The following is a 23,134-nucleotide window of genomic DNA, read 5'->3' on the forward strand; positions in this document are numbered from 1 at the left end:
GTTTAAAATCAGGATATAATTGTGATATATCATGAACTTAAAATTAAAGTGTGTGTAATAAATTAACTATGATATAAATTGATTCAGACGTTAACATACATACATATGATTCATAACATTGTTAAGGTACCAGAGAGCCACATCTCTATCCCTCGTGGAGCGCACACTATCCTTGATGTCATCGTGAACCTGCCTCTGCTCTGTGAAGATGGAAAGCCGTGCCATCTGGAAATCAAAGTCGTCGACGAGGATGATAGCTATGACTGCTCTGACTCAACTCTCGCTATCAAGGTACATATACACGTATATGCTCAATCTCCTATGCAATGATCTCTATTGACGAACAGAAAGGATCTCTGTCACGACGTTAGAAATCCGCTTCATAAGTTTTCTTTTAATATTTTGAAGAGCGAAAGTGTGTTAAGACATGATATGCTACTGCTTCCACAAGACTTATTATCGCCCACCGTTTCACATTCTGAAAGAGAAATACAGTTGAAGACATGGCAAATTGCGGGTTTTTTTTAAATACATTGTATAAAAGCATGCTAGTAGTTTATACTGATTAGACTTCATACCTTATCTACAAAACATCTTCTTCCAGCACATGCAAACATGTGGTGACATCATTGACGGCATAAGAGATCCGAGTGAGCTGAATACATTTAACGGTGCCCGGGAACTGGCTCTAACAACGATAAAAAACAACAAGTATTCGCTTAAGGACGCATTTTCACTTACGCTGATGACGTCAATGAGCGGGTCCATTGATTCATTTTGGGATGACTGTACTATAGAACAGACTGTACATGTAAGATAAAATATGCCAAAGCATTGATTTTGCTTAAAGGCCATCAAACCTAAAACACAAAAGATCAAATAAACATTAGATTTACAAATAATGTGTATTGTTGCAAAGCCAAATTAGTTTTTGACATTGTTCTTGGTATGCAGAAACAACGGATAAACTACAGTTTGACCGGGATGGATAAATACTCTGCCGTACTCCCATTCAAAACGGCCAATGCCTTAATAGTGTGAATTATTTAGACATATCTTCTCCTTTTATCTATTTGAGAATATACATATTAAATACATGTATAATACAGACAGTATACCATTTTAATGCTAGGTATTTATCCGCGATGTTGAGAGGGATTACTGGAAAGGAAACTACTGTTATGTCACAAGCGATCCATATTTTCGGACGTTCGATGGCGTGTAAGTATTTTAAAAAGCTATAGCTTTATATATATTTTTAATATTCTATATTTGTCTTTAAAATAACTGGTGTTCCATTTACATACCATAACATGTTGTTAAGACGTCCCTCTTTATTTTATTACTGCGCAGATCGAATAAGACGATCGTGGCGCCATGTATCCAGTTGTTACAGTTGTTGAAATTGTTCTAACAAACTTAATTTAAAGAATCGCCTGGTTAATTGTTAAAAACTGAAGCTCGATGGAAAAAGTTTCAAATGTAGTCTGCCAGTTGAAATGTAGTTTTCGTTTATACGAATAAGATGGTATTAATCACTCTCGTTCCATGTATAAGTGCAAATTAGTATATTAGAGGTCACCAGCACTTTATTCGTATATAATGAGGTTGTTTATTGTTAAATTATTTTCCGCCTATTGTATTATCGCGTATTTGGAAATTGACAACAATATGTTAAAATGGTCAATATATGTATATTAACTATAATTTTAAGATGAGATAAAAATAATACTTAAGCAAATATTAGTACATGTAATAAGAAAAAGCTTTCAAGACTGTGTATGAGAGTGGATTAAAAAGATTACCATCATAATATACTTTACTTCCGGATTAAAAAGATTACCATCATAATATACATTACTTCAAATTAGAATTCAAAAAAGTAAATTTAATTTTACGAAACAATAATTCTACAATAAAAACGATTTTTCCTTACATATATAGAGCTACTGAGTATTCGTTTTCGAAATCTGATCATAACCTTCAACAAGGAGACATTAATATGGATATTTTCTGCAATCCTACTCCTAATATTGTTTTAAGGAATGAGTATATGAATCTTATCACAACGTTTATCGTAACCAAGGAGATTATGATGCATTCAGATTCATAAAGTAGAACAATGGACGTGGATGCCCGAGCGTAACGATTTTTATCGCTGCTGTTCCGTATCGCAATAAATTGATTGATAAAGTTAAACTTCTTTCAGCAAAATGTTATTGTACTTGACAGGTATTATAGCAACCAGCAGCTTGGAGACTCCATCCTCTACGTGAACGACAGATACAAGACGATGGTACGTAGCATGTATCGTCAAGTCCCATTAGCGGCATGAAAATAAATGTAAAATATTTTGAATCACATATAAATGTGATATTTTGATTTATTAATTTACTGTGCTTTACTAGTTATTTATGTTTCGGACTAGATAAGTTTTACTGTGTATTAACGACACCTTCATAGGCTGTCTTTATTACCTATATGATTTTATGTATTTGAATGTCATATCGGTTGTCCTATGGTATTTGCGGTAGTCGACATAATGACAAATCGTTTTAGTCTTGTGCTAAAATAATTATTATTTATTACTTATAATTATTTATACACTTGGTGCTTATCACGGTAATATTTATCATTGTTGAGTAAATGATATATGAATGTACTCTGTTATCTTTATAATGTATAATAGTTGTGTGTTTAATCATCATGGAGGAATAAAAAACATATTCCTTCCTACCCCAGATAAGTAGATCAAAAGATTTGGACATGCCTGATATTCAGGCAAAGCTAAAATGTATCCGTATGGAAATCCATTTTTTACTTCACACAAGAGTTCAAGCGAAAGAACACATTCATGTTATATCCGTGTATGCGTCGATGGCGCATTGAGTTACATTTGTATATCCATTTATGCGTCAATGGTGGATTTAATTGTATCCATTTATGCGTTGACCATGCATTGCGTTATATACATTTATGTGTCGATGGTGGATTGAGTTATATCGGATACTGTTGAACGAAGGTATTTGTGACGACATGTTTAGCTATCAGTGAAAGGTAAATAAGAAGTATTCAAAGTTAAAAAAAGTTAAAGATAATTGTGTCTCTTATATTTTCAATGCATAGAGCTTATGCGATAAAATCATATTTTAGTGAATATATTTACATTAGATTTAACGTTTGAAGAACAATCAGTAATGTTTGTATTTACAACTTTGCCTTTATGGACAGTATTATTTTGAGTACAAGCAATTTTCAAGGACATTGATATTATTATATGGCCTTGTTACAGTAAAGATGACTATTCAAACCTATTACGATTTCATTCTGGAATGCTCAAAGATCAAATAATTATTATTTTTGGATTATGCCTTATTTAGAAAGTATTTTAAGGAAGGATATATTCCAGTATCTGCATTTTTAAAAACGGAAACTTTAAAAAGGAAATGTTAAACTATAATAAAATTTTAACGAAAAAAAAAAACTGTCGGTGAACAGAACATTGTTTCAGACCTCGAAACATCACGGAAAATTTGACATTTCATATTTTTGTTACATTTAACTCCAGTGCTTATATTATAAGCTTTATATAATCGATTATTGGTACCAAAAATTGACAACATAAAAAATAACTGTAAATACGTACCTTATTATGGAAAAATCTTTTGGAAACCCAAATACATCCAAAATATAAAAATAAAACTCGATTTGATTGAGAGTGTTCATTAACAACAATGGTAGGTACATCGCCGACAACATCGTCTTACATCGGATTTAGCGGTATTCTTATTAAATTCCACAGGTACAGATAACGACCCAAGAATGCTGGCCTGGTTCCACTCGGAGTTGCACCTGTGCAACCACTGTCCGCGTGGGCAGAGACGTTTACACAGTAGGTCACTGCAACGGGACACATCTCATTGAGTGGATCAGTGAAGACGACGACGTCCTTGATGTGTATTACATGCCCGGCTACATGAACAGGGTACCTGCTATTGGCAATGAATATAACAAATGACAGTGATTATAATTATTTAATCATTATTTTTAAATATCGTTTAGAGTTATTGTTTTTTTTTATTGCTTTTGAGTTCATAGTTACACTGTCATATCACGCTTATTTTTTGTCGAACCGTTTGTGTAACTTTGTGACTATTTCAACGTTGTCTATGTCAGTTCTACTTGCCATACGGAACAATCGTTGAGGTAACATATTACGTGAGCGAGTGGTGGTCTACCATGAATGTATTCGTTTTCCCCTCACCGAACGATATGGAAGAGTCGGGCGGACTGTGCGGCACGTTTAACGGCGACTATATGGACGATTTCCTGCACAGGGATGGTATCAAAACACCATTAGAAAGCCAAAACTGGTGGTGGTGGGTTTGGGGAGGCGACCCAGACGCGTTTGCAGGATCATGGCAGTAAGTTAATTGAATAATTGTAATTCTCCTTCTGGCTCGAAAAAACGACATCCTTGTTGAGGTGCCGAATTATATACTACCGTACCACTCTCACATTCTTGTTTCTGTGTTCATGTTCAAGTATAATACACGTAGAATTAGTAGTAGTAGTTGTAGGAGTGGAGGTAGTGGTTATGGTAGTGGTAGTTCAAACAAATCACTTACAAATATCAATTAAATCTAAACATGTATGTTAAATTTTTGTATAATTTTATAGGGCACATGAGGAAGAGTCCTTGTTAAACATAGATTATGTTGACACATTGGAGTCATACTCCAATGGCGAGAACTTCTGTGTTTGTCCACTCATCAATGGCGAGAGACTGCCACTTTGTAACCCTAAAGAGGACCGGATATGCATAGGTGATGCGTACGCAACAAGACCTGGAAACCAAGTAGCCAAACAGAATGGAAGACAGCGCCGATCACTTGATATGGAAGACCACAACGCTGTATACGATGTGCATGACATCAGACAACGCCTAGATGATTTAAAACACATGCGAACAAAGCGCGGAACGGTCCGAGTGCGGGTAATTACTTTAATGAGCGAAAGATGTATATTGTTAACCATTATTTTGACAGCATTAAATAACGGTCTGAAAGTAAGAGAAACAGGCTCTGCAGCTATTGGCAGACGTGTTTGTGCAATGATCAATAAAACTCGTTGATTCGTTTATGCGTTGATGATGCATTTGTTTTATACGTTCAAACGTTGACGGTGCACCTGTGATATGCGTTTATGCGTTGTGAATAAGTTATGTGCGTTGATGAGTATGTTGATTATGCATTAGTTAAATGCATGTATACTTTGGTGATTCGTTATGTTAAAAGCTTAGCCTACGTTGTAACATTATTGTATATTAGATGATATATATATTAATTCAAAACACTAATCATTTCAAAGGTGTATTTGTTTAAAAAAAAACGTTGATAGATCAATAGCAGTGTGAAGTGTATTACCGTTTTTTAACTAAAAACATACTTTAAAGGACCTACTTTTCAACCTCATGAGGTCGAAAACCTAGTTAATATTATTAGTTTTCTTTAATTGATACATTCTTTGCGAACGTGATTTCAATCCAAAAACATTATAGATGTATTATGCATCCAGAGACTAATATGTATGTACCAGATAACTTATTATGAAAGGGTAATCCTTTCCAATATAGGATTTGCAGCATTGTTTTCAAATCGTTTTAGCGACAAGCTACAGGGGATCCTGTGGCGGCCAATGAGTCCTATTACAGAGCACTTGCTGAATGTGAGGCAGAAATGACAGACAGTTGTAACTCAGAAGCCGCTGGATCCCTCTCGTCTGTCGCCGGAAGCGCCCCCAATAATTGTGCTCAGGACAAGATGGTACACATATGTATTTTTTCAATCATTTCAATTGTATTATTTGGGTTTTTCCCCTTTTTTTTAGCATTGAAGAGGACATGTAACTAACATGTCACCGAACCGCTACGCGTGTGTTGCAATGTGATAACAATTCATATATAATACCTACTGTTTCAGGTTTCCCCTAATGCCACCGCAGCTGTAGACATTGCCTGCGCAGGAATGCAAGCAGCTACAAAACGGGAAGTGGAACGAAACATAACTGCTTTGGTATGTGTAGCTACTGCTTATACCAAAGTCACCTCCCAATTTGTCTTATGTACGCAATGAAAAATAATGTGAAATTAAATTTGGATGCCTGGGACTATGCTTACGAGCTTATAAAAGAATAAAGATTTGCAGTTTCCAGTCTCGAATCTGAACTCAGGATTGAGACTGGAAACTGCGAATCTTTATTCTTTTATAAAGTTTCCTCCTGCAAAGAATTGATTGTGACTTTGCTAAATCATATGAATATTTATTTCTTCAAATTGGATAATTACGGATGTTGGTCCTTCATAGATTTTATTTTTTTATTTTTGCGTCTGAACCATTGGTAATGATCGTGACCCCCAAATATTGTGAAATATTTTGAAAGGATTTAATGAATGGAAATATGAACATGAAATCAAAAGACGCTTTTTGGCACTGAATGATTGCTAAATATGCTAATCCAAATCCAATTTTAGTTGAAACACATTACGAACTGCATAAACTTTATTTATAATGTGTTTTAGGTCATTTAAACTATACTACCAAAATTATATGGATTAACCAGGCATCAACTTTTATATATTATAACCAATGACTCGATAAAAAGAATGGTTTTTTTGAATACCTTAGCCAAAATCGTTGTTAAAATAGTAGCAATAATCATTTCTAAGAGCGTAACAATTTCATGCAGGAACTTACCAGCGGGTCTGCAACAAAATATCGTGAGGTCATGAAATTCAATTAAACGTTTTGTGAGTGTCAAAAAAGGAATTCAACAGTTTACAACAAACTCAAATAAACTTTGCCTAGACTGACCATTAAAGTTCTTGTCGAAAGCTGTATTACAGCAACTCAGAAAAACTGCGTTCAAAAATGCCCTTTATAAATGTTTAATATATTTATTTAATAAATGCTTTCAAGTTGTTTATAGAGCTTTTTCAGTAAAAAATACAAACGATAATTCATTTTTCCAAACAGTGAAAATATCAATTTCATATTTTTCACTGTTTAAAAAATTCAGCCTGATCAGCTATCCAAAATATTTATTAGCGCACACAGGTCTGAAATGACGTTACTTGCGCATATAGTTTGGTGTTTTCTTTTTATAATAAAATGCAATTAAATGTCTCTATTAACCAATTTTAGGCATATTGTAGAACTAACCATTTATTGATTCTGTGTACGATCGCAATGTATTTCACCACATAAACAACAAAAGTGAACATTTCACTACGAATGCCATGAAATATATATTTGCCTTTCACTCGGTGAAAGATATTACAATATTAAACTAAAACAAACAATTATCCTTAGTAATGATTGAATGGTGAAGTTACGTAGGTAAAGCAAGTGTTCGGCACGTGATCCAACGCTCTGACTATGTACACAATGAGAGGTGTATATTTTCAGGCGGAGTCGGCAGAGGCAGTGAACATCATTATTAACGCTTGTCCAGACAATTGCTCGTCTAATGGAGTATGCATAAATGGTACCAAAGTTTATTTGAAATAATTAAATCACTTTATTAATGATGTGTTATTTTTTATCTTCAACAATTACTGTGAAAGTACATTTATCTAAAAAAGTTTTGATTCTGAAGTTATAATTAACAACATTCTTGCTGTTTTCTTTCTAAAACTTATTTCTTAAAGTTTGAACATACATTAGTTAACGTAATTTTGTTGTAATTAGTTGTTCAAAATGTTATTTTGTTCGGTCTAACTATGATACTTCTACATGCTAAAAAAATTTTTCATTTGTTATACTTTGTGCTCTTGATTTTGGGGTTTGACTCCATATCAAGCACCCAAGGGCTAGGTTCACACTCAGAGAATGCTTTACATTATCAAAGATTTGTATCAATATTACTTAGGAATTGGTAATCACATTTGTATAGGTAATTTAATATGTGTGTGTCTGTCGATATTCTTCACATAATGTTACGTTTGTAGAATGCAGAAATATCGCAAACGTTCTAAAGAGTGATAAAATTAAGTAGCTTATTCCGTAAACGCTTAAGAATGTAAATATTACCCAAATTCCAATTCAACGAAAATTGTGAGCTATGCCTAATTATGTTATAAGCGACTTAAGATTTTTCGAGAAATAAGGGCCTGGACAAATATTCACAAACGCCTGCTGCTTGAGTTTGATACAGGCATATACAAGCCATTTCTATATCTCATATCATATATCAGACGAAATATGTATAAATAATAATGGAATTAGTTATGTGTCACTTTATACAGAATTTTACGAGTATTTTAGTTTTTCACATAAGTATTGCTCTTCTTATAGCTCTTAAACAAAATATTCGAGAGAGGGTATAAACTCATTTTGGCAAAATTTGGGTTAAATGCCTTTGCATGTTTGAATTTATAATGATGGTTTTAAATATTGTATTTAACTTTGCATTGATATTGTCATTGTAATTATGAAATTGTCAAAACAATTGAGCCTTGTAGCCCTGTGTCTAAAACTCACACTGTTTATGTTAGTAATGTTGGCCGTATGTGATGTTAAATAAATCTTACCTTTAATTTACTTTCCGTTTCACAGGTACCTGCATCTGTGATGAGGGTTATGACCAGGAATTGTCAAACTGTAAACTAGCCATCAATTTACCGCCCGAAGTCCAGTCACACGTAGAAAACTGTAACCCAAAAATCAGCACGTGTTGTTACATCCGCTTTACAACTGTGTCAGGTTGTTCAAGTAACATAACATGCAAACAGCAACTGCGAAAGGTAAATGCATTATTTAGTATCGAAAATGTGTCCGTTTATATTATGGTAACACTTAAATTGTTTTTTCAATTGTCACAAAGCTTGTCCAGCTTTTTTCAATATGAGCAAGATTTGATTTTTTTAAACATGCTTTCACTTCTTGTGATACTGTTTAAAGTATGATTAAGATTATGACCAAACAAGTCCTAGACTTGCAAAATATCACCATTTTGATCTATATTTTAACATTAACCAAAAAGGCAAGCAATGCTTTTGATATGTTAACATTAAAGAAACCGGTCTATTTAACCGTCATGGCTATTTTCAAAAAGACGAACAATGTTGTAATAAATGTCACTGCTGTTTACAACATATTATAAAAACAACTTTAATATATATTCTTTATTTCCTCCTATAAGAAGAGCATACATGTACATTATATGTAAATAGTGAGCAATAATTACAATCAAATATATTTAACTATATACAAATATATATACACATACTTAAATCGATTCTAAGATACAGGCTATATAAAATAAAGTCTATATTGCAGATAGATTATAAACAGTACTGCAGTTAATTAGAGTTACAAATCATGTACTCAATTAAATGTGTTTAGTAAGCATTCATCTTATACAGTGTTCGAAGTATATACTTGAAACAACATAGACGGACGTGATCATCTAAGTCAAAGACAACCAAACCATTGAACAACGAGATGACCTGATCTTCAGGTTCAAATGCACAAAACTGTGTGAATCGACAATTACCTAACACTTTTGCCAAATATAACCATAAACATGTGCGTATTTTTGTATGACATTGGCAAAAAAGTATAACATGTAATGCAAATGATGAGTAGACAAGACCGCACCCCGAACATATCCTATCATAGCGTCGCTCGAAGTGTTTGCACATTAAGTTATAGGCTCTTGAGCAACACCCATTATATGACGGATTTAGCGAGCTGAAATGCCAAAAGTTGCATATGTCGTATGTGTTATGTACTTGACTAAATAGAACCAAGTCTTTGTCTGTTGATAAACGCTTCTTCCATTCGTCCTCTATCGTAGTTTGTATTGCGACTTTAACAGTTCGTTTCCACGCATTCGCATTGGGGAAATGTCCGGATTGGATGTAAGTGTTTATAAGTTGTGTCAGGTTGTATTTGCGCAATATCGACAATACATCGGGTATAAAGCCTGTTGCTTTCATCGGGAACATTTTGCAGGAAAGCAGTCTGTTTACGAATACTTGTTTGGCTGTGTATTTTTCATCGAGGCGGCATAATTGGCCAAGCAGTAGTAATTTGCGCTTATCAATGAGATTCATAATGGGGTACACTTTTAATGTGCTGAATACTACATCCGTTCTGGCGTGTTTAGGAGCCGACTGTATCATCTTTATACATTGACGATGAAGTGTCTCTAGGGGAAGTAACTGTGTCACGGTGACTTCTGACCAGAGTTCAGTCCCATAAAGTGCACGGGACAATACGACTGATTCATATATCCGTTTGTTAGTCAAAGGATTCAGTGTGTTTTGGCCTCGACATGCGACGGAGCTGTAAAACGTTTTACGAAGTTTATCGCAGCTGTCTGATATATTAGTATTTAATGATAGATGCTGTTCGCAAGGTATTCCAAGATGCGTATATATCTTATCTTCTTCAATGCAACTATTGCAGAGCTTCCACTGTCTGTTACGTTCATGTGGCTTATCATTGAAAACTACAACTTTACATTTGGAGTTATTGTAGTAATATTGCTCTTCACATGAGTTTATATAACACATTTCAATAAGTTTGTCAAGGCCGGATTTGGTATAAGAGAGGATCACCATGTCGTCTGCTGAAGTTTGACACCCACATTTTATGTTGTAAATACTAAAACAGTTTTCGCTTTTCTCTATTTTGTTCATAAGGTCATTGATGAATAGCAGATACATAATCGGGCTACTGCATTGGCCCTGGCGGGTCCCTTGTTGGATAGGGATCCAATTTGACGCATAGCCATTAGAAAGGACACGGCTGTAACAGTCTGTGTAAAACGATGACACTGCTATTAAAAAGCGTAATATCTATTCCCGTTCTATACAACTTCAAGAGTAGCAGTTGGATCCAGGCATGGTCGAAGGCCTGTTTGGCATCGAGAAAACAGGCATATAGGCGAGATCCTTGTTCTGCTGCAAACGAAATATACTCGCGAAGCATAAGTGACGTCATTACACAGTTAAAATTACGTTGAAAGCCTCCTTGTTCTGGATTTAGTTTTATACTGCCGTCAGTTTTTATCAGATCTCGTATGACCTTCTCGTATAATTTCAATATATTCGAGCACAATGAGATAGCCCTATAACTATTAGGGTCATCTTTCGGCTTATTTCCACCTTTATAAACTGTAATTATTAATCCACGTTTCATGTCTATAGGTGTGTGAGAGAGACGTAGCATGCCGTTAAATAACATCGTTAATACTTTGATGAGTTTGGCTCCGCCGTGCATTATATTTTCATAATATATTTTGTCAAAGCCGCACGCTTTTCGCTTCTTGCATGTTTTTAATGCTGTTTCTACATCCTTATCGTTGACATTGTACACAATACCGGTCTTTGATTTGACTTTTTGTTCAACCGCGTTATATTCGGATATAACTTCACGTTCATATGTTTCATCGAAATGTATGTTTTGACTTTTCGAGTATAGTTCCGTGAAATAATTTTCCCAACCATTAATTATGTCTACAGGGTCTGACACTGTTTTATCGCTAAATTTCATCTCAAAGCTTTTGTGTTCCGTGGTAGGTGTATGTCTGCGTTTAATAAGGCGCCAGAATTCGTTGTTGTCTAATGCGGCTGCTCTGTCAATATTTGATTCTTGCTGTTTTAAAAACTCATCGACTGCTTTTCTGTGTGTACGTCTGAAATTAGCTTTAGAGATTTTGTAGTTCACATAATGCAGGTCACTTCCAGCGCGAGGTCGGCCCGCATTATCCCATATGTCTCGGTTGTGCCTCATGTCTTCGTGGAGTGATGTCAATTCATATACGGTTTGATAAATGGCTTATATTTCACACGAGGTATACACTGATCAGTTGCTAAATTCAAAATTAAAACAATAGCTTCATAGAGTAAATCTATATCTTGTGTGTCCTTTATGATAAAGTCCATGGCGAGATTTATGATTTCACTGCTCTCTAGGTACGCTGTATACTTTTCTAGATCCGTAGTCTTCACGTTCTGCCAGTTTATAATGACTTTATTTGTTGGGGGCGGCCTGTTATATGCTACGTTAAATTCTAAACAAAATACAATAGGACGGTGAGATGATACATTAACAAACTTTGTATCTTCAATTATTGCACAAGATTTAACATTGTCACAGCAATTAACAATAACATGATCGATAAGTGTTTCTCGACTAGAGTTATATGGTACATTGCTATACAGTTCACCACAGCATGATTTGGAAGTCACAATATTATACTACGAATATTTTTCAATGCAGCGCATTAATATTTTACCACGTGAACAAGATTGTGAAGGTAATTCATGCGATGAGAGGGTAACTCTGTATTAAAGTCCCCTATAAGTATTATCTGACCCTTATCAACATACATACATAAAATATTTTCAATTTCATTTATACAATCTGTGTAGCGTGAGATCGAATGATTTTTACAGGGAATGTATAGTTGAAAGATATATACATAGTTATTTGGGCTTATCATGAACTGTATGCCCACAATATTGTCAGAATCAATGTCTAGGGTATTTATACAATAATTAAGCTCTCGCTTCCATAGGAGAGCAACACCACCCTTGCCGACCTTTCTATTACTCATAATGTTGAGATCGGAGTCCGTAATAATATGCGATAAATAATTTGTATTGACAGAGCTTATAAAATGTGCATTTCTAGGTAGCAGCCAGTGCTCAGATATGCCTACTATATCTATATTGTAGCTTAATAATAAATCATTCATACAGCTAGCACTGCTCATAATACCAGTACAGTTCCATGTACTAATTGTGAGGCCCTCCATTAGGGTTATTCAACATCATCCTCAAGGATTGCATAAGGGTTGTAATCCTCGATATGGGGGGATTCAGACCGCCTTGCATAGTTTGACCTTACATAGCGATCAAGTCGGGGTTCATCGGGATCTGACCGCTCTGAGAAGCGATTCTTATATGCATGGTTGGACAACCAGGGTCTACAGGTTATACCACTGGGCCAAAAGCCGGGATAATCGGTCAGCATGTCGGCACATTCATTGTCCTCGACATTTACTCTAACCGCGGTGGTTCGACGGTATCTAAATATAGATACCTTCGTTACAGAAGGGCCTTGGTCGCTAACAAACTTAGCTATTCACTCATACCTCTTTGTTCAAATCCAATGACTAAACTCTTTTTTCATCATGAATGTTTTAAAAGCGTATTTAAACTGTGTTTTAAAACAAACAAAAAATTCGGTCTGGTCAACTTTATGACCAATATTCAGAACAATAGAAACAGAACAGAACAAATCTGTTTGTTTTTTTAAAGTTTATACATTAAAAATATGTATAATAGTAAACACATCCTCTTGATCATTGATAACTTGTCTCTTATGCAAATGTGCTTGGCGATCGGTAGTAGGGTTTGGGTTATATATTGAACGATAACCTAATAACTTCCAGAAAAAAATATAAAAGCATATCAGCAGTTTATTGCACAAATATAGGTAAAGTGTATTTTAATAAAATTCCTTTAGAAATCGCATGTGTGTAACGGTGTCTATACACATGTGTGAATCAATATACCTTACTTAATGGATTATTCATAAATAATATCAAACTATAATCTAAAAAATTAAATAAGTAGGTGAAGCGAAAGAAAATGCTTGCATCTTATGCATATCATTCTTGTTCACCAGGGTGGTGATGATAATATGTGTACCACGTTAGATTTATCATTATCAAACCTTGGTTGAATGAGAATGATGCATGTGGGATTTAAATATTCCCAGGATTACTTCAGGACCATAATTATGCAGATAGTTTAATGACTGTATTGTTTTTACTTCAGTATATTTAATCATTTTCAGTTCTATGCTAACAACACCCACGCAGATGAGGAGGATACTAAAGCGGGAGTTTGTGACGACGGTTGGACTGCATATTGTCCTGTTGAATGCGCAGGATCAAGCAGACGACGCAGAGAAGCGGGAGAAAATACTCTCATGGGAACAGCGGTTTGTATTTCTCAGTTTTACATTGCCTTGCCTTTGATATGTTTGGATTGAATTCAATGTGTGTAAATCATTATGGCCTTTTGAATGGCATAACTTCATTTACGGCTTCTTTTGACTCACTGTGGGGAGAGCTGTTTGCAGGTGTTGATTATAACTTGCCGCTCAGCCCAATTGTATATCTATATTAAATAATGTTATTTTCTTTGTCGTGTGCATAGGTGATTCAAAATCGCTCATATAAGATTGAACATAAAATACCTGTATCTATATACACGTTTTGTTCTTATTATATGATGTTTATAGGTTAATATTAATCCATTTGGATGCATTGGTGTTTTTTGTGTTTTGATTTATTTTTATTCATTTCAGTCCAACGTTTCATTGAGTAACGACAACTCTTCGTTCAGTGCACCAGAGCTAGTGACCGTTCTTGACACGGCGTGTTTGACGTATGACGCCACATCCAACTCCATTACACTCGCTGTATGTATAATCATCAATACTACTGTTGTCATACCGATTATTTCTTACTACGTTAATTACTTAAACATAAATATTCACACAACTTCACAAATGCTCAGGCGAATCTCTACACTAAACAAAATTCCTAACCGGCCACTTAGTAAAGTAACATTCCTTAAAAGTGCATTAAGTATAATCAACATACAGTTCAGTACTCGATATCTGCCCTCTCGTGGCAATATTCTTTGAAATTTTCAGCTAAATCGAAGCATAAACGACAGAGAAAACACAGTTCATATGCGGTGACTCCTAAATCCAAAAGTCACAAGGAAAAGAAATAACAATGCAAAGTCCATAGGGAATCAAAATTTTCATTGTTTTTGTATTTTTGGCATACTTTTGACTCAGGCTTTGTTTCACATAGATGGTAATGTTAAAGTTAAACATTCATTTTAACTAATTAAGCCGCTGATGACTGAGTTTCAGTCTCACATATGATGAAATATCATTTTAAAATGACTAAAGGTGGTATTTTTATTTTTCCTCCATTACACGCTGTGTTAGATTTTGTGACTTTTATGATTGAGAGTGTTGTCATTTGAGACACTGTATCTTTTTGACAAAGCGATATATATGAACCAAGTTTTCACAGCATGTGTACAAGGTAATGGTCTTTTCATGAAACTTATTTGTAATTTGGATTATTTTACAGGGAAAGGAATATTAAAAGATAACTTAGGTGGCCGATTAGGAATTTTGTTTAGTGTATTTTGGCCTGGGTATTTGTTTACGTTTACAATTAAGAATATAATAATAAAACTGGTTGCGTTCGGCCACAAAAACACTTCTTATTAGTCGTCTGAAGTAAAACGAAAGATGGCGGAAAATGGAGAACTAAATTTGAAAGCGTGCGCGCGTTCTCTAGAATATAAACATAATTATAAATATTATATGCAAACCTCTTTCGTTCGAATGTTTACACATTCATCCAAGAGTGTGGTTTTTTTTCTCCCTCATAGAACCTTATATTATTATCTGTCACCGTGGTAAAGTGGATACGGTATCGCCAGCAGTAATGTTCTTTTTGTGAATATCTTTATGAAATTAATTTCATATTTCAACTTATCACATTGATATGTTCTTCAATCAAATCAGATAGTCTTGATATTTTATTATATCAAATGTACCACTTATGGAGTTTAAAACAGATGGTTACTCGACTCGACGAGGACCCCAATCCGTTCTTGACATAAGAAGAGTTAAATCAACATTCATAAGTGAAATGCCTCAGCCAAGTCTAATATCATTCACTTTGTTCTTTAGCTGAACTGAACGAATTCAAGAAGCATCAAAACTATACTGAAATAATGCGTAAATATATTTCAGTCTGACTACTGCCTGGTTGACGGTGTATGTTACGGAAACTACACTGCGTTTGACGACTGCTCCGTGTGCGACCCCAATGTCGACCAGTTTGACTGGACGCTGTTGGTATGTGTCATAGTCAATATAAAATATCATTCATTGTCTTGCACCTCGAATTTAAAGAGCATTATTATCTTGCACTTAAATCTATTGTCGTACAGCTTTAAGTAAATGACCATTAATTGTATTGCACTTCAAAACAAATGACCATTCATTATCTTGCACATAGAGTCAAAAGACAATACATGGTCTAGCGACTAAACATAATGACAATTCATTGTCTTGCGCCTCAAAATAGATGACCACTTATTGTCTTGCATTTAAAAAAATCGACAATTGGTCATCTTATTCCTCAGAATAAATGGCCATTAATTGTTTTGCTTTTCAAAATTCATGACAATTTATTGTCTTGCTCCTCAAAATAAATAATCACTTTGTATTACACTTCAAAATAAATGACACTTTATTGCCTTGTACCTTATTCAAAACATCGTTCATAATTAGATGTAAGTCCAAACATATTTTTTTAGTAAACTGTTCCCAGGACTATATCTGATCTTTGAGTAGTCATATTTGTAAGGTATAAAATCGGTCAAGTTGCGCAATAAATTACATTTACTATATGATCATACTTATTTTCCTCAGAGCGACAAATGTCAGATAGGCGGCGTTTGTTACCCATCCGGCAATGTCTCCACAGATAACTGTCTGTACGGTTGTCAACCGAGTGTGGACCAGTACATATGGACGGAAAGGGTAATACATTAATAGCATGAAGTCTTGTGCCAAAGGAAAGCTAATATTGATTATTATTATCATATAAAGTTGTCATCTGCATTATTAAAAATTTATCAAATCGTCTAATGTTTAAGCTGCTTTGTTGATACAAGAAGTTTTTATAAGACATCGATACCCAAATTTCGCATTAACAGTGTTGGCTACTTTAATCTGTGTGTTTTGCATGACTGTTATCATGTCAAATAACTTTGTCATATTTTTTATTCCATGAATGATTAAGTGCAACATTTTAATCATCAATTTCCTTTTCTTTTGGCTATTAGAAAGTCGTTATTTCGTTCATATTAGTGCTGAATTGTTACATATTTTTGTTTAATCCAGTCGGAGGTGTGTCAAATCGAGAGTGAGTGTTATATGGACGGTGTTAACAAGTCGGCAACAGAAGACTGTCTTTATTGTAACGTCACAGTGGACCAGTTTGCATGGACGAAACAGGTACTGGTTTACAATAATTTGACAATGATTTGATAAAAATCATGGAGTCACATGATAATACATAACAACGTTGTTAAATTGATGAAAAATAAAATAATAAACTTATAAGCAAATAATAGATAAAGTCTTTTACTGATTGCATCACCTTGACTTTATGGGTTGTGTGTTAATAGAATGCCTCCTGCTATATCGCTGATGTCTGCCACTACAACGGCGACTCCAAATCCGCTGACGAGTATTGCATGGAATGCCGACCAGACACCAACCAGTTTGACTGGTCACAAACGGTAAGATAGCAAATATCTCCTTAACCAAGGTTTAACAAATAGCTGCTGAATGTTATATGCGCAAAACATGATATCTGGGTGTACCAAAAACCATTTAAAATTCAATTACATCGTTTTGCATATGATGTTGCTTGAACACACAGTGGTTATATTACATGTGTTTCAATCTGACACAGTCTGATACCTGTCACATCGGCGGCAGCTGCTACGACAACGACAACACGTCTACTGACACCTGCCTCTTCTGTAACGCCACAATGGACCCGAACCAGTGGACACAAACGGTATGTACAAGAATTTGCGGGGCAAACTCACTATAAACATGCGTTCAATTATATCAACTCACCGTGCATTGATCGCGTTGACATAGTTTGAATGTCTAAAAAATAAAGAGCATGCGTTCAGTTTCGTCATAAATAAACACCCAACATTGATGAGTTTCGAAATGATTGTACCAACATTTTCAAAATGTTATTCTTCCTTTCTTTAAGGTACATTACAAGACAGTTACACGCATACTTAATGATAAACAAGCATTAAATGTTTGAAAACAATATATATATATATATATATATATATATATATATATATATATATATATATATATATATATATATATATATGTGTGTGTGTGTGTGTGTTTTAATAGTCTGTGGAATAGTTGGCTACGAAATCATAGTACTGAAAATGTCATTTTCTTGTCATAGAATATACATATTTACATATATACAAATGTTGACTCTTGTGATAAATTTACGTAAAGTCATTGATCATTGCGTGATTCGTGTCTTTATCGGGGGGAGGGGGGTATGAACGCAGGTAGGCCGTTTAAAGAACGACTCCACGTTGTTCATTGGTGAACGTTTAAGAACCATGGTAGCTTTAACCAAGGTTACATTGCGCTGTGCACTAAAAATCTAATATGACTAAAGAACTTATCGGAGCACTCGCCGAAGGGACCTTGTCCGATTGCGAGTATAAATAAATTCAAAACCATATTTACGTCCCATATCAAAGGATCATCATTACAACGTATTATTTCTATCCCCGTTTAATAGACGAACTCGTGCATGATTGACAGAGCATGTTACTATGAGAACGCTACCTCCACCCAGACTTGCCAAACCTGTCTACCATCTGCAGACCAGACAAGCTGGACCCTCACTGTATGTATTAAAAATGGTTGTCTTAAGGGTGTATTTTTATTGATTTATTAGTAGTTATTTAAACGCCTTGTAAAACGAATGTCTGACTTGTTAATCCACTGTGACATCTCTTCTGTATTTTGATCTGATTTCACAACTAGGTGCCTTTTTCCCCTGTGTATCTTTATTGGCTATTTGTCAATCAGGGATGTGTTCAAAGAAAAGGGCTGCACCTGTTATGCTTTGAACAAGTAATATTCATTGATATGATCGATGATAACAAACTCTAGATAATGGCTAATAAACAGCCGTTTGTAAAACCAAAGGAGGAGTTGGGATTGGGGGGGGGGGGCGGCTCAAAGAATAATTAACTTAACTTAAAAAGGTTTAATATAAGCCTTTAAGAACATAATGACTATAACTTATTAATAACTATTGTAGTATTTGTTCTATCTGTAAGCCTTTCTTGTTTATATTATTTTATTATTTAAAAAATTACCAATATATAAAAACGTCGATACCGAGTTGCAGTAACTCAAAATTGCATATAGAAGTAGAAGCAGGTACTGAGTTCTTGCACTTTAGTCACGACATGTATATGCACGTTGGCTGTATCAGCTTTCTGATAAATTAATACTTAACTCATTCTGTTCCAGAGCGGATACTGCATCATAGAAGATGTTTGTTACCAGACGAACACGCTTAACCCGACAGACGAATGTCGTTACTGTAACAGTGACATGGACTCGACCACATGGCAGACGAATACTTCTCAAGGTGATACGACGTTGTGAACACGTTTTGTTCATTGATAGTGTAGAAAATAGTCCATTGTTGTATACGGGAAAGGTACTTACGGCATGTTTCTAGGCCTAAAGGTTTCAATGGTTGGTACCGTAATTTCTTTGATAACGTACTGTCTAAATTCTGACGTTCGACTTAGAAAATTCGATATTGAAATAACATAAAAACGAGTGTTAATTCCTATTAAACGTAGATATACGACCGTTTTTATATATTGGTCAAGTCAAGAAAGGGAACTCTTTGCTTCCTGTTGAAATACTCTACCATAGTATATTATGCTGTACAATTCCGAATAAGCCTCAAACGGTAACCGAATCGTTTAATATAATAATGTTCATATAAGCTCTCTGGCCAAGTGTAATATCACCTTTAACAGGGATGTTGGCCTGCCTCAGTGATTCATAAATGTTTATATTAGCTCTGAATAAGTGTTATATCACCTTTAACAGGGATGTTGGCTTGCCTCAGTGATTCATAAATGTTCATATAAGCTCTCTGAATAAGTGTTATATCACCTTTAACAGGGATGTTGGCTTGCCTCAGTGATTCACAAATGTTCATATAAGCTCTCTGGCCAAGTGTAAGATCACCTTTAACAGGGATGTTGGCCTGCCTCAGTGATTCATAAATGTTCATATAAGCTCTCTGAATAAGTGTAAGATCACCTTCAACAGGGATGTTGGCTTGCCTCAGTGATTCACAAATGTTCATATAAGCTCTCTGGCCAAGTGTATGATCACCTTTAACAGGGATGTTGGCTTGCCTCAGTGATTCACAAATGTTCATATAAGCTCTCTGGCCAAGTGTAAGATCACCTTTAACAGGGATGTTGGCTTGCCTCAGTGATTCACAAATGTTCATATAAGCTCTCTGAATAAGTGTAAGATCACCTTCAACAGGGATGTTGGCTTGCCTTAGTGATTCACAAATGTTCATATAAGCTCTCTGGCCAAGTGTAATATCACCTTCAACAGGGATGTTGGCTTGCCTCAGTGATTCATAAATGTTCATATAAGCTCTCTGAATAAGTGTTATATCACCTTCAACAGGGATGTTGCCTTGCCTCAGTGATTCATAAATGTTCATATAAGCTCTCTGAATCAACAGGGATGTTGGCTTGCCTCAGTGATTCATAAATGTTCATATAAGCTCTCTGAATAAGTATTATATCACCTTTAACAGGGATGTTGGCTTGCCTCAGTGATTCATAAATGTTCATATAAGCTCTCTGAATCAACAGGGATGTTGGCTTGCCTCAGTGATTCACAAATGTTCATATAAGCTCTCTGAATAAGTGTTATATCACCTTTAACAGGGACGTTGGCTTGCCTCAGTGATTCACAAATGTTCATATAAGCTCTCTGGCCAAGTGTAAGATCACCTTTAACAGGGATGTTGGCCTGCCTCAGTGATTCATAAATGTTCATATAAGCTCTCTGAATAAGTGTAAGATCACCTTCAACAGGGATGTTGGCTTGCCTTAGTGATTCACAAATGTTCATATAAGCTCTCTGGCCAAGTGTAATATCACCTTCAACAGGGATGTTGGCTTGCCTCAGTGATTCATTAATGTTCATATAAGCTCTCTGAATAAGTGTTATATCACCTTCAACAGGGATGTTGCCTTGCCTCAGTGATTCATAAATGTTCATATAAGCTCTCTGAATCAACAGGGATGTTGGCTTGCCTCAGTGATTCATAAATGTTCATATAAGCTCTCTGAATAAGTATTATATCACCTTTAACAGGGATGTTGGCTTGCCTCAGTGATTCATAAATGTTCATATAAGCTCTCTGAATCAACAGGGATGTTGGCTTGCCTCAGTGATTCACAAATGTTCATATAAGCTCTCTGAATAAGTGTTATATCACCTTTAACAGGGACGTTGGCTTGCCTCAGTGATTCACAAATGTTCATATAAGCTCTCTGGCCAAGTGTAAGATCACCTTTAACAGGGATGTTGGCCTGCCTCAGTGATTCATAAATGTTCATATAAGCTCTCTGAATAAGTGTAAGATCACCTTCAACAGGGATGTTGGCTTGCCTTAGTGATTCACAAATGTTCATATAAGCTCTCTGGCCAAGTGTAATATCACCTTCAACAGGGATGTTGGCTTGCCTCAGTGATTCATAAATGTTCATATAAGCTCTCTGAATAAGTGTTATATCACCTTCAACAGGGATGTTGCCTTGCCTCAGTGATTCATAAATGTTCATATAAGCTCTCTGAATCAACAGGGATGTTGGCTTGCCTCAGTGATTCATAAATGTTCATATAAGCTCTCTGAATAAGTATTATATCACCTTTAACAGGGATGTTGCCTTGCCTCAGTGATTCATAAATGTTCATATAAGCTCTCTGAATCAACAGGGATGTTGGCTTGCCTCAGTGATTCATAAATGTTCATATAAGCTCTCTGAATAAGTGTAAGATCACCTTTAACAGGGATGTTGGCTTGCCTCAGTGATTCATAAATGTTCATATAAGCTCTCTGGCCAAGTGTAAGATCACCTTCAACAGGGATGTTGGCTTGCCTCAGTGATTCATAAATGTTGAAATGAGCTCTCTGGCTAAGTGTAAGATCACCTTCAACAGGGATGTTGGCTTGCCTCAGTGATTCATAAATGTTCATATAAGCTCTCTGGCTAAGTGTAAGATCACCTTCAACAGGGATGTTGCCTTGCCTCAGTGATTCATAAATGTTGAAATGAGCTCTCTGGCTAAGTGTAAGATCACCTTCAACAGGGATGTTGGCCTGCCTCAGTGATTCATAAATGTTGAAATGAGCTCTCTGGCTAAGTGTAAGATCACCAACGCTAGAGCTGTCGTTCATTTTAAGGCGAAATCTGAAAGGTGGATATAACTGTTGCCCTGATGCTTGCTTTCTTCGGCCAGCAAATATATTTTGTATAGCATGACATTCAGTCATTTACATGTGCGATATGCCCTTGAATTGTGATAACATGCAACAAAGTGTTTTTGCTTACATTAGTGAATGCTTACATCGTTATAACTTCCGTCCGCAGAATGTCAACAGCAGCAAGAGGAGTCTGGTGGCTCGTCTGTAGGAATCATAGCGGGGGCTGTTGTCGCCACTGCTGTCGTCGTAGGCGGCGTGGCTGCGGGAATCTTTATCTACAAATACATGAAGAAACAGAACTCCATCACTGCAAGGTTAGAGGAAACGAAAACATGGTTTAGTCGTGTTAAACCTTTTGGCGAGATAAAACGGATGGTGATCAGCTCAGTTCATAAGTCAATGATGATGAATGTTATGTTTAGAGAGAAACTTCTACTATCTACTACCATCATGGTCAAACTCATTGTGTATCATGGTCAATATGTATCATGGTCAATGTGTATCATGGTGAATATGTATCAAGGTCAATGTGTATCATGGTCAATGTGTATCATGATCAATATGTATCATGGTCAAATGGTCAATGTGTATCATGGTCAATGTGTATCATGATATTTCAGTATCATGGTCAATATGCACCATGGTCACTGTGCATTATACTCATGTCAAATCATGGCCAATGTGTTTGCATGGTCACTGTGTATCATGGTCAATGTTTATCATGGTCAATGTGAATGCATGGTCGATGTGGTCAATGTGTAGCCATGGTCAATGTGTACAATGGTCAATGTGTATATGGTCAATGTGTATATGTTCAGTGTAAATAATCGTCTATATGTATCATAGCCAATTGTTAATATGGCCAATGTGTATCATGGTCAATATGCATCATGGT

The 23,134-nt window shown here is 35.5% G+C and overlaps 1 protein-coding gene across 1 annotated transcript in view; it reads left to right on the top strand.

Moving 5' to 3' along the window:
* Positions 1-23,134, top strand: part of LOC128219546 (uncharacterized) — a 79,132-nt gene that overhangs the window by 53,820 nt on the left and 2,178 nt on the right. Inside the window, exons 83-103 of the mRNA XM_052927366.1 lie at positions 127-291; positions 605-811; positions 1,133-1,221; positions 2,233-2,296; positions 3,803-3,985; positions 4,177-4,424; positions 4,681-4,996; positions 5,667-5,825; positions 5,982-6,074; positions 7,467-7,545; positions 8,616-8,803; positions 13,875-14,021; positions 14,391-14,504; positions 15,870-15,974; positions 16,554-16,664; positions 17,028-17,141; positions 17,315-17,428; positions 17,605-17,712; positions 18,487-18,594; positions 19,230-19,350; positions 22,406-22,553. Coding sequence (XP_052783326.1) covers positions 127-291; positions 605-811; positions 1,133-1,221; positions 2,233-2,296; positions 3,803-3,985; positions 4,177-4,424; positions 4,681-4,996; positions 5,667-5,825; positions 5,982-6,074; positions 7,467-7,545; positions 8,616-8,803; positions 13,875-14,021; positions 14,391-14,504; positions 15,870-15,974; positions 16,554-16,664; positions 17,028-17,141; positions 17,315-17,428; positions 17,605-17,712; positions 18,487-18,594; positions 19,230-19,350; positions 22,406-22,553 — 2,981 coding nt within the window. The remainder of the gene's footprint in view (positions 1-126; positions 292-604; positions 812-1,132; positions 1,222-2,232; positions 2,297-3,802; positions 3,986-4,176; positions 4,425-4,680; positions 4,997-5,666; positions 5,826-5,981; positions 6,075-7,466; positions 7,546-8,615; positions 8,804-13,874; positions 14,022-14,390; positions 14,505-15,869; positions 15,975-16,553; positions 16,665-17,027; positions 17,142-17,314; positions 17,429-17,604; positions 17,713-18,486; positions 18,595-19,229; positions 19,351-22,405; positions 22,554-23,134) is intronic.

The sequence above is a fragment of the Mya arenaria genome, chromosome 15 (genome assembly GCF_026914265.1).
Source record: "Mya arenaria isolate MELC-2E11 chromosome 15, ASM2691426v1".
Classification (NCBI taxonomy): Eukaryota; Metazoa; Mollusca; class Bivalvia; order Myida; family Myidae; genus Mya; species Mya arenaria.